At 33.2% G+C, this 17178-nt stretch overlaps 1 protein-coding gene across 1 annotated transcript in view; it reads right to left on the bottom strand.

The window, feature by feature from the left end:
* Positions 1-641: 641 nt before the first annotated feature.
* Positions 642-17178, bottom strand: part of CFAP107 (cilia and flagella associated protein 107) — a 333829-nt gene continuing 317292 nt past the window's right edge. The window contains exon 4 of the mRNA XM_044061730.1: positions 642-961. Within this exon, the coding sequence (XP_043917665.1) occupies positions 681-961 (281 nt within the window). The 3' untranslated portion in view covers positions 642-680. The remainder of the gene's footprint in view (positions 962-17178) is intronic.

The following is a 17178-nucleotide window of genomic DNA, read 5'->3' as shown; positions in this document are numbered from 1 at the left end:
CCCAATATAACCATGTACTGTAAAACTGATAATCTCCAAGAAAGACACTTTGGAAGGAATGTGACTGAAGTTATTGTCCAAAAGCAGTAACACATAGACACATAAATGCATTAATGTATCACCATGTTTTCGTCCCCAATTCTTACTTCTTCAGATGTAAAACAACTGTAACAAAATCATCCTTTTATACAAAAAAAAACCACGAATTACCAAAGAAAGAACTTCCCTAATTACCTGATAAAAACAAATTAAATAACTGATTACATAATCTATTACCCTCTTCAAAGTAAAAAAAAAAAATATATATATATATATATATATATATATATTTGTTTTTAATATATAACTTTTACAATTGTTTACAATTTGAATTTAGTAGTTTTGTGGTTTAAATGGGGACAAGTGTTAAGTTTATACATTATTTAATTTGAAGAGGAGCAAACAGTGTTGCCATCTTACAGAGAGCTAGGTAAACATTTGCATATAGCACTGAATTGGGTTGCTGCTTCTATGCTGTTATGAAGAAATATGTTTTCTGGCCTTGTTGTCTGAAAGCTCTAGTTCCATAATTGCTGCATACTTTAATGTTTGAACATCAGTTGACAATTCAGAATAAAAAAAAATCTCCAAGAGAACTCAAGTGCATTATAAACAATTTTATTGCTAAAACAGGCATTTCATTATGTGTGAATGTCAACAGAAGGGAGCAAGGTGCTAGGTCCCTCAATACCATCCGGCACTTGGAGTTGTGATTTTTCTTTAAGTTGCATATTTTTATATACATTGTTGGGTGGATAAAGGTTGCTGGAAAGGTTGCGCGGTACTGCAGTGTATCTGGGGAATAGAAAACTGGAACGTGGGTGCTGGGTATAGGATGCTGTGTAGGTACTTCTCAAATGCAGAGTCTGTGGTGTCCATCCTACTATCTTTTTGTCCAGGAGTCCAAAATTTGTTGGTGGCTCTGAAAATCAAATGTTGAAATGGTTAATATTTGGTATTCATCTCTCAAGTACAGAAGTAGAGCCTAATTAACTGTAACATTTTGTTCCTCAGTAGTTTTTACACTACAGATAAAGTGATGAGAAAGAAACTCTAAAGGACAGGCTTCCTTTCTGGTTAAGATTATCGTTCTTGGGGTCATATTTCTAGCATAAACATAAAGTCATAAGCATGGGACAGGGTGGACCTACATCGATATGAAAAGCACCAGATGGATGATGGTCTGTTCTTCTCTTGGGGGGAGGGCAGGAAAGAGGTACTGATGCCTGATGGAGACTGGATTTCAGTGTCTGACTGTACATTGTGAGGGGGGGGGCATGCATGGGAGTATATACTTTTCATGGTGCCACACCTCAGTGGTGGCTCTTATATGAAGGACATTCCAAGGACTGGTAAGATCTTAGTGCACTCCCACATTTTCCAGTCCCAAGCTGAACCTGAACATCAACTCTTGACCAGAGAACCAGGAGGTTGTGTTCAATAATAGAAGTGAGAGAATGAAGACAAAATTTGGAAGAAGGTCTGACCTAAGGCACTTTGTTTTCACTGACTGACTGAAAAGAGTAGGGTTACACATACCTTTAAATAGGCACTGGCAGCTAGTGGTCAGGGGCCTATTAGAAAACATGCATAATGATGTTTGCAAGCTGTTGTGTGATTTATTATAATTTTTCAGTAGTCTGATTCAAATGCATCCAGGATTAACTTCTCCAAAGATATGAGAATTAGGACCATAAGTGATGTATAACAGTCACATGTGAATTGTAAGGTTCTACCCTACTATAAGTAATGATAGCCACATAGGCTTTATCTGACATTTCACAAACTTAATTTGTTAATATTATTTGGATATGTCAACATTTTTACATTTTATGTAAATAGCTATTACCACCATCACTTTAGAGCTGTAAGCAGGAGGAAGTGTTTTCTGATAGGTTCAGAATTTACTGTAGTGATGCTGGTCCTGTTGTGCTGTGAAAATACTAGTCAGCATTATAACCGTTCTGGCAGCTGTACAGGGTGTATAATCTCTGTCTGATATTTCAAATTATACCAACTGCTGAAATATATATTGAAACACATGTTGTTATCATTACCATCAGCCAGATTAATACATTTAACCTTAGTGCTTACATTTCCAGACTTGCTCTATATGTAGGGGTTTTCAACATGAGTAATAAATGTGTCATATGTTTATAACCAAACAAACTATAGGTAATAGAAAATGTGTAGCTAGATATTAGAACATTACACAAAATTAAGAAACTTGAACTTTTATTAGACGTGCTCTCCTAAATAAAGTAATGCTCTGCAAAATGCAAAATATACTGTAAAATTCTTAAAAAAATAGAAAAAGTCATTCAAGGGGCTAAATGTTCTCTTTGTCAACAAGAATGAACTAAGAAACTGATGGTCAGTTAATTTCACTTCAGATATAGTTAAACTGATTCAGTTTCAACAGTAGTTTTTTCTGGACATGAGAAGCAAACTAGACAAAAAATATATACTCATGGAATAAATAGCTGTCATATGAGTCAGTGCTGGGCAATACTGAAAAGAAACATAGAAATATTGATGGAGTGTGAACTACGAAGTGAGGATTCAACATTTAACTGCTCTCTGAAGAGTGTAACTTGTTCGGTTCATGAGTGACAACTGGTGGAGACCAGAGGTGTGGAACTGACATGAGATCCTTTGCTGTAGTGGTTGTAACATGCAAACTCCCATGTTAAGTCCAAGTCTTAAAGTATACAATGTGGATAATGGGGAAAATAGGCCTTGGGCCTCTAACACAGTGTGTTGCTTGTTAAGTAATTAATCTACTTTCCTAGATTCCTGCACAATAAAAATCATTGTGTAACATAAGGCTAATCTTCCCCAAAGAAGAGAGACCCATCTAGTGGCAGACAGGTCCAACGTGGCTATAGGCCAAGAACACCATCTGGGAAGAGGCAAGAACCTTAGTAAACTGGTTATTAAACACTTTAGTTCAAGAAGTGCCCATTGAAATGATTATATTAACAAAATAAGAAGATAATGAATGTCTCCAGAGCTGTGGTAGATGAATGGATAGCTGTGATTATCCTATCCTGGTGAATGCAATTATATGTAGCTCTCATTTTTAACTGCCCAAATATGGAACAGTATCTTTGAAAATATAGATCAGGCAAAATATGAAAGAGTAGATGACACCATTTAATTTGGAAAATTAAAGTGTAGTTAAATGTATTGCTTCACAGTTAAATCGCTTTTTTGCTGAATCAATATATATCTAATTCATTATTGTTTAACACTGATTCTGTAGTAATGTGAAACAAAACAATAGAGTGTGTCTCAGTTAAACTAATGTCCTTCCCTCTTTCTACCCAGTTTGCTTAGTGATATATATATATATATATATATATATATATATATATATATATATATATATATATAAAGAACTATTGTTGGCTGGTCTGAGTCTGCCTTTGTCCTTAAATAATAATTTCCTAGAACATGAAGAAATAAAAAAGCCCTAAGAAATATGTTAACTGAATTCTATCAAATAGCTAAAAACAATAACAGATATTCAGTGGACCACTATTAAACTACATATCAGAGGTTATATTATGGTAAAGCTTCATACTATACAAAGAAGAACAAACAATATTAAATCAACTTAAAAAAAAGAAAATTAACAGTCTATACCTCACACAGTTGCAAAATCATAATCCTGACACTGAACAACAAATAAAATCACTACAAGGTTTACTTTTATTTTGCATCAAACAACTATCTGCATATGAAAACAGAACATTGGCTCTGTATTCAGAGTGGATTCAAACTCCTTTAAAATTTCTGGCTAAGATACTTAAAATTCATACACCCCGCTAATATTATTAAAGAAAAAAATATAAATAATATAAAGTACTCTTTAGATCTCGACATTTAAATATATTTCAAGAGATGTCACACTTATATAATATTCCATATCCAAAATCCTTCATAGAACTTAAAAACTGCTTAAATCAGTCCACTTATCCCTTATTATCTAAAGAACATCAAAATCTTCTAGCTGTTCCCATTGCATTAAAAGAAATGCAAAACAATATAAAGTCATTAAAGCTTGGCAAAGTTCCTGGCCCTGATTGTTATTCTATATAATTTATAAATGTTCCCACAACATTGTAACAAATATTATTTCTTTTCTATTAGAATTCATTCAGCTAACCGATGACATTTCTGACCCATATCAAAATCTCTGTAAAATAATCTTAATTTTTGTAATCAAACAAAAACCTAACAGATATTTCTAATTACAGACCAACTGCATTCTTAAATATCAATATAAAAACTTTAACATCTAGCCTAATAGGGTAAAAAAATGTACCCACCATTATATCCCCTCTACAGCCATGATTTTTTTTAATTGTGGACAACATACCAACCAAACCCCAACCTTAAGTACATTACAGCAATTAGAATCAACAAACAGTACAACTCAATTTGCTTCATGTATAGATGCCTCAAAGGCATTTGATGGAGTTAATATTCAATTCCTATTTGCAGTACTGATTAAACTGAACTTTTCAGAAACCTTTTTAAACCATTTACAATCTTTATTTTACCCAATTATAAATCAATAAATCAATTTTTCACCCTGTGTATATAAGAAATGGAATAAGACAAGGCTTACATGGAGTAAGTCAAGTTTCACCTTACCTATTTAAAATTTACATAGAGACCCCTCTTTGTAAATCTTATCCAGATGTAATATTATAATAGTCCCAACTTCCTCAATAATAAAATTTCTTTACAGCATATGCTGATGATATAATCATATATTTATTTAATACAAATACAGATCTACATAAAAGTTTAACTATGATTAAGTCTGGTTCAGAATTTGTAAACAATAAAATGAGCACAGAAAAATCAAGTATTTCCTATTTATTTAAATCATAGCTCTATTAACCGAGATAAATTTGAAGGAATTCAAGTTAAATACTTGTATGCTTACTTAGTGTTAACTTTTTATAGTAAACATTCTAATAATTTGCACTGTAATTTAAATAAATGTTGGTCTGAAATCAAATCTGACATCCTTAAGTTAGACTAATATGATTTTTTTTATTTCTGACTAAATTTGCTATTAAGATGAATTTGAATATTTTCCTAGATTACTATTTTATTTCAGATCATCAACTCAAACCATAACATTTAAACTTATTACTAACACTGAGTCTTCCTTATCCTTATCAAACCTTCTGTGGAACCAAAAATCAGTTAGAATTAAATATTATAAAATGACATTCCCCAAACAAATAGATGGTCTGGGTCTCACAAATTTTCAAGTATAATGCTTACTTGTCAACACTATAAGATTTTGGATGGCCATTAATTTAAACTCCACTTGTGCAGCAAGGTTCCCTCTTTGGGCCATCATCCAACATAAACATCTAAATACATACACATGTTGCATTCATTCTATCCCTTTCTTAAATGTGGCTAAAAACTATCAAAGTACACAAATTCTTTTAAAATATGATTCAAGCCTTCAAAATGTTAATAATCTGGGTAACTGTTTCAGACTGTTATGATCTTCTTCACCTTACAGTTTAAGTCCTAATACTTTGATAAATAACTAGTGATACATCTTAATCAAGTTCTTCTTCTAAAACAAATAAAAAAAGAGTATGGGACTTTATGCAGAACTACTTATTGACGGTTGAAACAAAAAGCAAAAAAATAATCGCCTTAAAGGTTACTTTCCTATTCTTAATTGAATTATTTATTGTATTACAACAACATTTTTGTATAATACATCTTATATATCTAAAATAAATATCTTATAAAACTTTTTATTTGCATTAACTCAGTATAAAGTGATATCCAAATCCTATATGTTATCACTGCATATGAAATTTGATAATAATTATCTTTTTTTCCTCTGTATGGTCCTCTTACGAAGATAATACACAAATGTTCTAGGCAATAAAACATTTAAAGAGATGGTTAACTTGAAAAGTTATTTTGATCTGATAACAAATGTGATAGGGCAGCTATTTAGTTTTTAAGAAAGTAAATGAGGCATGAGTTTGTTACTAAGATGAGTTTAGCTGAAGTCTGTAATTCTAAAGAAATGTTGCAAAAAGTGTGAGACAGACGAGTTTGTGCCATAAATAATACCAGTGTTAAATGAAAGCTGTTGACTGAAAAAAAAAATTTCAATTTTGGTAAGCATGGAAAGCAGCTTTCAGAAGTGTCACAGATTTGCATAACTACATAAAGTTTAAAAAAAAGGCAAACATGGAGAAAATGTGTTAGAAAAAGCAGAACTTACAATGATCTGCAAATTAAACAGAACATAACTTACACATAAATGAGGTCCAGGTGAAGCAAATTATATTTTAAAGCAAGTTGTGGATGTGGCAGATATCTTTACTAGCATGTCTGCTTGTTTAAAAATGAGAACTGGGATAGCTGTGTACTGTTTGTTCACAATGACAAAGCTTGTGTTAAGAATTAAAATGCATTTTAAGGAGTAGGATAATACAAGAAGCTGACAAAACCAAATCTATGTTCAAAAAGTTAAAAGTAAACAATTCATCCTAAAAGTCATGTTGAATGTCATCTAAAGGAGGCTGAGGCTGAGGGGAGGAAAGAGAACGCTCAGTTGGGAGTGGACACCACTATGGTATATCCTTATTATGTGTACAGTGAAAGTGAATCATGAAACAACTTTATAAGAAAAATACACAGCCTGCAGTATCACTGTGATATACAATGCAAGCAAATATAGATGAAAAAAAACCTTAAAAAATGCTCAAGAAGAAAGTTTTAAAAGAATGTGAAAGAAACTTTCTCAAAACTTGTACCAGTCGAGTGGAACTCATTACATGAAAATATTAGAAACATCTAAAAACTAACTGTGCTTAAGAAATCCCTTACTAAATGTATTGGTAATAAATACAAATGCTGCTGTTTTGACATTAGCTAAAAACTAATACAGAGGAGCATGACACAGTAATTACATATGGGAAACCTTATATCACACATGACTCCTCATGTATTTAAATTGCAGACATTTGATTTTCATTACCATAAGATGCTGCTATTGCTCATGTGTATATATAATCAATTGCTTTTATCTTATTTAGTTCTGTATCCATTTAGAGCTATCATGTTTTGACTGTATATTTTTATTAGTATGCTCTGTCATTATGATATCGCTAACAGATGTAATTTTATGCTGAAATTTGTAACTGCAATACTGACATGGGTCAGGGCTGAAAACAGTCTATTGACCAGTCCATCAACTCAATTAACAAAGTAAATGAATGAATGAATAAATGAATGAATGAATGAATGAATGAATGAATGAATGAATGAATATAGAAAAATATAAGATTGACTGGAAAGCATATATGGGATACTTAATAGACTGATCTATCAGTATTGCAAGCACTTTCAATGACAAAGGAAAGAAACTACCCTTGTTTCTGCTTGGTCTTGTCCAAATGTGAAATTTTGTATTTATTTATTTTTGTATATCCCAACTTTTATTAAAACCAACAATAACAGTAAAACAACATCTGGTTCCATCAAAATACTAAGTTACAACATAAGATTCCACTCTAACAATGCTATTACCATATTACTAGCCTCTTATAGAAAATTTAATGTTCAATTTCACTTTAATTGTTTTTTATGCTCATGAAACAGAAGGGTGTTGCATACTTCTAATCTCAAATTATGTCTCTTTCCTAGAACATCTCTCAATATGTAATTTCCCTAATCTTCCAGTTTCATGAGCTCACCAGTTAATTATATCTTCTTCTACTAATTCCTCTAAATTGCCCTTCACTTCTGTCCAATAATCACACTTCTTAAGATTAAACTTACTACAATTCCGTTTTAAAGCTTCTCTATCCATTGCCTCCAGTCTATTCACTGATTGGCAAAGGTCATGTGCTGATGGCAGATTTATATTACTTTGTCAAAAACTTAATTGAGTGAATTGCTAATCATCAAACTCAAATCAGCGAAAGCTCAATTAGGAGAATTACTGTTCCAGCCAAACATTACCTAGGGGAAAAAAAAACTAGTAAGCCAGCTACCCAATGGAACAAATACAACAAAATGTAACCCCCACCCCACACCTCTCTAACTATATATACCAACTCTAAGATTGCACTACAATGGAGAAAGAGAAAAGGGCAAATCCCCAATGATGGCCAACCATGTCCTTTCCCTAGGAAATTTTTTGCTGAAACAATCGTTCTCTTAATTGAGCTTTTGCTGAATAAGGTTTGATGATTAGCAATTTGCTCAATTAAGCATTTGACAAACTGATATAGAACCGCTGAAGGCTATGAGGAGTGGATTTCCACCTTCTAATTATTTATTTTTTAGATATAATGAGCACCAAACTAGCCAGTGCTATTTTCTGGGTCCTCCTCCCTACTTCAGTCTAGTTCAAGAAGAAATGCAAACTCTTCATTTCCAACTCTACCACTAGTATGTATTTAGCTTGTTACATCTCCAAAAATGTGTTGCAAGCCAATCTTCTGACCCATTTGAGGGAACATTTTATGAAGCTGATCGGGAGTATAAAAATACTTCTGCAACACTGCCATCTAAAAATCCTGGATTTCCTTGATCTTGCTGCTGAACTCACCATCTGACAAACTTCCATCCACTCTCTGTCTGAAATTTCCCTCTTCACCTCCCTTTGCTGCATATATTTCTGGGTCCATTTGTGTTCCCACTGGTCATGAATCAAAGCCATATAAATCCTGCTCATCATTGTTTTATTCCTTGTCTGCTCCCCACAGGCATCCATTAACATCTTTATTAACTCTAGCTTTACCAGCTCCCTATATATTTCAAATACTGTTTTATAGGTACGCAAGTGTTTTCTTCCAAGATTATACTTCTCCGTGATCATTCCCAATTCCTAATCCTAACTCCCTAACAAATATTTCCTAAAATTAAAGCTTTTGGGTTTTTCCCTCCACCTCTTTCCCACTTCTATTCTGATATCAAATGGATTTCTTACCATCCCAATTGGAAGAATTTGAAATTTCCACAAACCATAATCTTTCTTCTGAATTATCCATTTTAATACATTCTGTAAAATTAACCAGTAATTCACTTCTTTCCTTTTCCCTTTCCCTAGGAAGCTTTCCCAAACTGTGATTGATGAATTCTGATGAGGTTCACCCCTACACCCCAGTAGAATTTGTTTACATTTAGCTCTGTATTTGGGGTTCTAGACAAGGTAGAATAATCCTACCCTGCTTGCTTCAAAATACTACTGTAAATTCTGAAGTGCCAGACCCCTTCTTCCATAGGCAAAGACATTTTTGTGCCAGCTTATTCTGTGATACTTACCATTCCAGACAAACTTCAACACCATACTCTTTATGTTAATAACTAATTTCAGGGCTATCTAATATCACTTGTGCTACATATAACATTTGGGGAACTACAAACATTCTGACTCCTTGGATCTTTTGATCTAAGTTGATTGGGGTCAGGGTCCATTTATCAATCATATCCTTAATTGTATTGCTCACCTCCTTCCATGCCTTCCCTGCCATTTCCCATATTTTATTCTTTAAATATATTCCCAGGTAGCTAATACGATAATGATCCTCACAAGTATGGATAGGTTTGGACCAATTCCATAGTGAGGGTGTAATTATTTGCCATCACTTTTGTTTTCTCTCTCTGTTTATCTTGAAACCTGAAATATACTGATATTCTCCCAATACTTCAAAAATTTTCTGTAGGTCGTTTTTTGTTTGCATTTTCTTTTGGAAGATAATACACTGATTCACTGTGTTTAAAAATTTAATAAAAACTTTCGAAACAAATTTTGTACATCTGTCTGTGATTCAGTCACAGATAAAATATTGTCCACAAATAAAGAAATCTTTTCTTCCTCTCTCCTCTATTTCCAGCCCTTTATTTCAGATTGTCTAACATTTTGCACTAAAGGTTCAGTCTTTACAGCAAAGAGGAGAGGGAAAAGCAGACAACCTTTGCAGGTTCACCTACTTATTTGAAAATGTCCACTTAACCTAACATTTATTTTAAAGTCTGGTGAATAACTTTTATATAACATTTAAAGTAGCTCTATAAAAGTCTCACTGAATCTAAATTTATTTAATACCCCCCATAAATACTCCCAATGATCTTGACTGAATGCTTTTTCAGAGTCCAGACTTAATAACATTATTTTACGTATCTACTTTAGTACATTGAATTAACACAAAACTGAAATTTACATAACCAAGACAAAAACATCGCAAGATAAAAAGAATGAAAACTTAAAAAACATGAAACCAATAACATTGAAAAATAAATTGTACATTTTATGCACCACTCTCGATACCTATACACTATTTTAAAAAGCAACATAAAAACATATTCCTTATTTACATAAAGGCAAATTAACTAAAAAGTATTCAATGCATTCCGTAGAAACTGCTGTCAACCAAAATGTAATTTAAAAGGATACACCTGTATTTTCATTCAACTTTCAATTTTAACACTTCCAAAGTATTGTTATAGCGTTAATATACTCTTTATTAGAAAGAGTAAACTACTGTACTAACTTTACATCTACCTCTCGCTTGGTACTTACATGTTTAACATTTCCAACTTTTAAACTACTTTCTTCTAAGAAAAGTTTTATTTGCCTTTTACACACTTGTTCATTCTGCAGACATTACTGAGAGTGCCGGGAGAGTTATATGCAATATCCACTATCACATTTTGCAGATACATAGTACAAACCACTAAAGTGAGACTGCTAATATGTACTACTACCAGAATAAAGGAGCAATTGCTCTCAATTTGTTCTAGCAATGTTCGTGTTTTTAAGTTTTCATTCTTTTTATCTTGCAATGTTTTTTGTCTTGGTTATTTACATTTCAGTTTTGTGTTGATTCGATCTACTAAAGTAAATCCCATTTTACCCGGTACCCTTTCCATTTCCTTTGGACAATTATAGTTTTCAATACATTTTCACTAGTTTATGACACCTTAATGAAACGGCATGAAACGGCATTGATCTTCCATTATAAGTCATGGTAGGATTTTTGATAGTCTGTTATCCATTACGCCCACAAAGATTTTGTAATTATCCTGCAGGACTGAGATGGGATAATAGGACCCTGGGAAACAGGGGTCCTTTCCACTTTTCAAAATTAATGTAATGAATGCCTGTTGCCAAGAGCTGGTATCTCTCTGGTTTCCATAATTTGACTAAAAAGGCATACATTTAGCTAGTATGTTATATTTTAAGATTTTCAGACTTCTGTCAGGAGTCCCCCCCCCACTAACTGTGGTATCTTTTGTAAGGAGAAATTCTGGAAATGTTTTTCTGTTTGTTCTATAGATATAGGTTGAGGCAAACATTCATTTTCCTCTGCTCTCATTAGTAGAAGATCTAGCCCTTCATATAATTCTTGTATTCTATATTGTCAGTCCCCACTTCTCCTCTCTGTTTTAATCAAGTCCACATAGTAACCCCTTAGATTATCCCTCATTTCTGCCAAATTATTTGTTATCCTATTTGTTTATGATTATTGATTAATTTATTGGCTATCCTCTCTACCCATCTCCTCTCCAGCTCCTTCAGTTTATGTCTTTCTTCTTCTCTCAAAATTTCACCAACATTTTGCAACTCCTTCAGTTTCCTTAACATTGGCCTCTCACTACCTTGCTTGTTTTCCCACAATTCTCTATCCACTTCTCTGATTTTCCTCTGGAGGCTCGCCTTTATCCTTTCCCTTTCCTGACATTTTGTAAGACTCAGTTGCCTCAATTTCCTCAATTTCGTTAGCTTTTTTATCATTCTTCACCCATGACATATTAAATCACCAGTGCCTAATCACTTGATCACTCTAAAGCTGAGTCACTCTTAATTCTACTCTGGCATGATCCATTTCCAAAATGTGATATGTAGTTTCCTCTTTCAAAATTTCCACATTTTGTTCATCATGTTCTGTAACATTACGCCTATCCAATCTAGCTCTAGTACCATACTGCTGAGACTTATTTCTTTTTTTCCCCTTAATTTGTTCTCTACATCCATTAAGCCATACATCTTCATTAATTTTCTAAGTACCGTCCCTTCTATAAATAGTTTAGCATTTATAGGGACTGCTGAAACATCCAACATGTATGTAATCAAATTCCCATCTCCCCTTCACAAACTTTATACTTTCCATAAACTCTAATGTACATTGCATTATTTTTTTTTTATTTTGGGTGGAAGATAGAAATTTCCTAGAGTTACACATCTGCCCATCCAGTCCTCCAGTATTAAAAGATATCTTCCCTGTGTGTCTTTTTTAACCTCATGAACCTGGAAGGGGAGCATTTTTTATTGATGTCAAAACTCCTCTTTACCTACCTTGCACCACTTCTACACCATATCCTTCTCTAAAGCCTTTACTGGTCACTTCCTTCATTTCCTCTTTACTCAGATGGGTTTTCTGCAGCATCACTATGTTGGCCCTGAATGCATGTATTATGTATATGATTCTGGATCTTTTTCCCTTATCTACTAGACCACTGACATTCCAGGAAAACACGTTAAGTCCTTGACTTATGTCCTAGACAAGAATTTGCACTATTTCTGTATAACTCCTGCAAACTTCCATCTGTCTCTTTGGAGTGGTCCACTATTGATCCTTTCATTACATTTTTTTATACCTCCTCAGTAAAAAACATTTCTTTGTCAGACAAACTATCTTAACAATCAAACATTTCTGTACAAAAATAAACTTTAACAATAAAACTGTATACAAAGTATTCCACCTCTCAACCACTGAATAGTTTCTTCCTACACAGGGTGCGAGCATATGCTTGAACATGGTGTACTATCTTACTTCAAAGCACTTACACATCATTCACAAGTCCTCCCCCTCCCAGTAACCATATATATTGCTTCTAGCTCACAGATCCATTATCGCAGTTCCCCATCCGATTTATGGTGTAAAATAAAGAACATGTTTTTCACAGCAAACAATAAGTCACGTTACTTACCAACCCATCTCATTCATCTAATTTAATGAACCATCCATCCAAAATGTTGCTTGAGACCCTTACAAACCTTATTTGAACAGTAAGGAAATAAGGGTATTAATCCATATATAAAATTGTTGTTACTGTCTCCATTACTAAGTTCTGTATAAAGTAATTATCTTAATAAATGAAAAAAGTCTACATCATGTATTCAGTCTTCCACTCTTTAAGATTCATGACCACATCTTTGCGTAGATCACATCTTGATACATCTGCATATCATCTCCTTTAACTGCCCCATGATCCTTTTCTGCATAACAACCACTTTGAGTGAGTTACCAGTCCCATGATGTTTCATGCCCTCTCAAAGAAACAGTTGCTACTGGTATTCCCACTGAAAAAAATCCTCATGTCTTATTTCTTACAACAGAGTAATTTGTTTTCCCAAACAAACCCTGATGTCCATCTTTACTATACATTTATAGCAAAGTTCACATACTGTTATCATCCAGTCCATGAACCTGAATACTCGTATCTCAAGGATCCCTATGCCTGTTGTTCAGTCCTAGCTTCCTCATGCATCTCCATCTTTTGGATCATGCACTTCTACTTAATCCACGAGTGGCATAGCTGTCCATTCTGTAATTCTTCCCTGACTTGACTCGTGTTTCTGGCCATTGTTTTTCTGTTATTCTGTATCTTTTGTTTAAGCAATAAAAAGTGCTTCACTGGCCATCATTCCTTAGGCATCCCCCTGAGTTGTTTCTCCTGCGCTTTCTCTTTCTTCTGACCCTCCCCTTCTCGAGATGTCTCACTAAATTCTTGAAACCTTTCCACATTGTCTCACACCAGATGTGGGTCTGCATATATCTTAACTCCTTTTGGTAAGGCTATATTCAATGTCACTGGGTACAGGAGGTCAAATTTCAGTAGGAGCTGTTTTAACTTCTTAAAGGAATACATTTGCCTTTTCTCAGTCTTGTGGCAACAGAATAATCATTATCAGCAAACATTCTCCTGCTACAAATTAGTAACTTTTTATCTTTTTGCCAAGGTTCTGTCAATATTATCTCTTTCAGAGCAAAGTTTTTTACTTTTATTAACAGTGGCCATGAAAATCTCTGTTCTTGCCCACCTGGTGCATGGACCTTATGTGTACGGTTCATCTGAAGCTTTTCCTGGGAGGTACTGGACCATATGTTTAATTGTTGCACCATGAATGATTTACGTTTTTTCTTTTCCAGTCCTTCTGGTATGCTATCAAAATGAAGAGTCTCTCTCCTCTCCCTATCTTCCAGTTCCATCAGCTTCTTAATTATATCTTCCTATGCTACTGCTATGGATGGCATTTTCGCTGAATGTTCTTTTCTTGCCAGTTCTAACACAGCAAGTTAATCTGAGTGATCTGCAAGGCAGTCTCTACCTCCGCAATACATCTATCAATTTTCAAATTTATATAAATATTTAGTGCTTCACCTATCTGCACAACATCCTACAGTATTCTATCCATTTTGGAGTGGAGTTCTGTGATTCCTCTGGAACTCTTTTGGCTTGTCTCACCAAATCATCCATAACTTTGCAATTACACCCACTTGCCAATTGTGTTTTAGCCAGCACCGTTGCTCTTTTCCAAACTTTAGTCATGAACAAGTGGAAAGATTCTTGTCTTCTTCCTCTACCAGGTAAATGTGGGCTATAATAAACCCAAATCTCCAATCTACTCTTTATGGATGAAAGCAGCTGGTTAGCACAGCTTACTAAGAATACTCCATACCTGAACTCTGGTCCAAATGTGCCATGGCAAGATTGTTTAAAAGAAATTAATGTAGTCTAGATTTTGTAAATCAAGTGACTGAAGCAAACAAAAATGATATTTTACAAAATAATTCTAAATATATGTTTGAATAATATTTTATGCAGGCACATTGCTGTGTTAGCTGGCAATAAGACTGTCTAAAAGCTGAAGATAAGTTATGCATACTTACAAGCTGTTTGATGAAGTTTCTAAAAAGTATGTGACAACAAACACTCTTAAATATTTGTTGAAATATAATAGACTACTGATCCACATGTCCATTATGATGGCTGTATTTCAATGATAGTAATGATATTGAAAATTATGGATATTGCAAAGTGTTGAAAATGTTGCAGTTTACCTAGGTAATATGTGGTTACAACCAAAAAAAATGCCTACTTACTCCAGGTATTGTGCTAACCAAATTAAAATCCTAACTTATACTTAAACTAAGCTAAGTGCATATTTTTGGGAAATTAAATACATTTCTAGGCAGGCAAATCTATATTTACTTGTCCTAATACTTTATCTAGCTCATTTAAAGAAATTTCCTTTTCCAACTCTTTATTAATTTTCTGTTAACTTTTTAATTTCCATGTTTTTTCACTACCTTCTTTTTTCTTTAAACATTTCTTGTACATATTGTACTACTCTATTCATAATCTTTTCCTGAGTTCTTTCTATTTTTCCTTTTACATTTTTTTACTTCTCATTACACAACCATTTTCCTTTACTAATTAGCTTAAGTAACTCAATACTTTTTCTCTTTTCCCTTGTAAAAATTATATTTGCTTATATAACAATTCCTGTAGTTTTCCTGATTTCTTTCATATAAATCTTTTTTTTTGTCAAAGTACTTTCTGGCATTATATATTAAATCTTCCAATGCATTGTTATATGTTTGTTTATGTTTTTATTTCTCTGCTTTTCTCACATCATATTGCCACTGTAAAAACATTTTTTTATAAATTTCCTTTAATATCTTCTACCATTCAGACCAATTTTTATAAAATGTTCTCAGGTGCGTGGGTGAATGGGTGTTCCTTCTTTGAAGGTCGGCATTGGGCTGGCACCTTGGCACCATAAAAATCCACTGCCAATCATTAGCAGACCGGAGTTCTGCTGTGGCGACCCCTAACCGGGAAAAGCCGAAAGACATAAGTTCTCATAGTAGTATAATCTTTCCATAACTGTATTAATAATCTCTTTCCTTCTTCATTCTATGCTTTCTCATGTATCCTTTTTACTTCTTTCCATATTTTTTATATATTCCATGTTTTCCTTTATTTCTATCCATATTGGAAGACGATCGGAAGACGATCAGAAAATCCTGTTTCAACTACCTCTCCTTCTCCTATAACTACACCTTCTGACATTATAAAATAATCTATTTCAGTTCTATACATACCCATTTTGTAAGTCCATGAGTTTTTGTTCCAAAGTTTTAACTTACTACATCTTATAACCTTTAGCACTTTCCTTATATAAGTTCTTCTTTTTTGTTTGCCTCTTAAATCACAGTTAAAGTTTCATTTTCTTATAATATTCATATTTATCAGTACATAGTTTAAAACCTGATGAAACAAGCTTTCTATTTCTTTACAATTAGTATAAGCATATAATGTTATAATTCTTTATACTTGTTCTTTCCATTTTAAATCTACAATGGTTAATCTTCCCATTTTTGTTAAGGTTACATCTAATATCTTTACTGTATTTCTACAGAATATGGCTATTCCAGAACATCTCTGATTTCACAAATTTCAGATGAACTTTCCTTCCCATAGTTTCTCGGTTTGTAATCCTTCTTCATTTGTTAAAAATCTTGTGTCTTCTAATGTAATTACATCTACATCACATGTATTACACCACTCCAAAGTTCATATTCTTCTTATTATATTCTTAATGCTATTCACATTTATAGAAAGCACTCTAAAATTTTCATCTTTCCTTTTCCTTAGGTTCATGGTTTCATAAGTTTATAGCTAATTACTAGGCTAGCTTTCTTAATAGACTATTCTAAGCTTAGACAATTACCATCCCAAAAGTGAAAATCAAACACTGTACCTTGTGTCTGTGAGTCAAACACCTTGACCTTTATATCAAGCCTAAATCATTAGCTATATACATTCTTTTTCATCCATTCCTTTTCTTTATTCTTTTGTACTTATACCTTTAAATTTTCTTTTCCTGTCTTTTATACTTTTACCAATTTTTTTTCTGTTACTACTTCTCAATGTATGTCTTCGTCATCCCTTATTTTAGAACCCTTTTCTGTGTTCTTTTTCTCATCTATTTTTTTTTCTATTTCTACTACTTCTAAAGTTTCTTCTCTTTGTTCATCTTCTTTTTTTTCTTTT

This window comes from Protopterus annectens, chromosome 2.part0 (assembly GCF_019279795.1).
Source record: "Protopterus annectens isolate FY-2018-M chromosome 2.part0, PAN1.0, whole genome shotgun sequence".
Classification (NCBI taxonomy): domain Eukaryota; kingdom Metazoa; phylum Chordata; order Ceratodontiformes; family Protopteridae; genus Protopterus; species Protopterus annectens.
The sequence above is the reverse complement of the archived record's forward strand: the minus strand, read 5'-3'. Positions and strand labels throughout refer to the sequence as shown.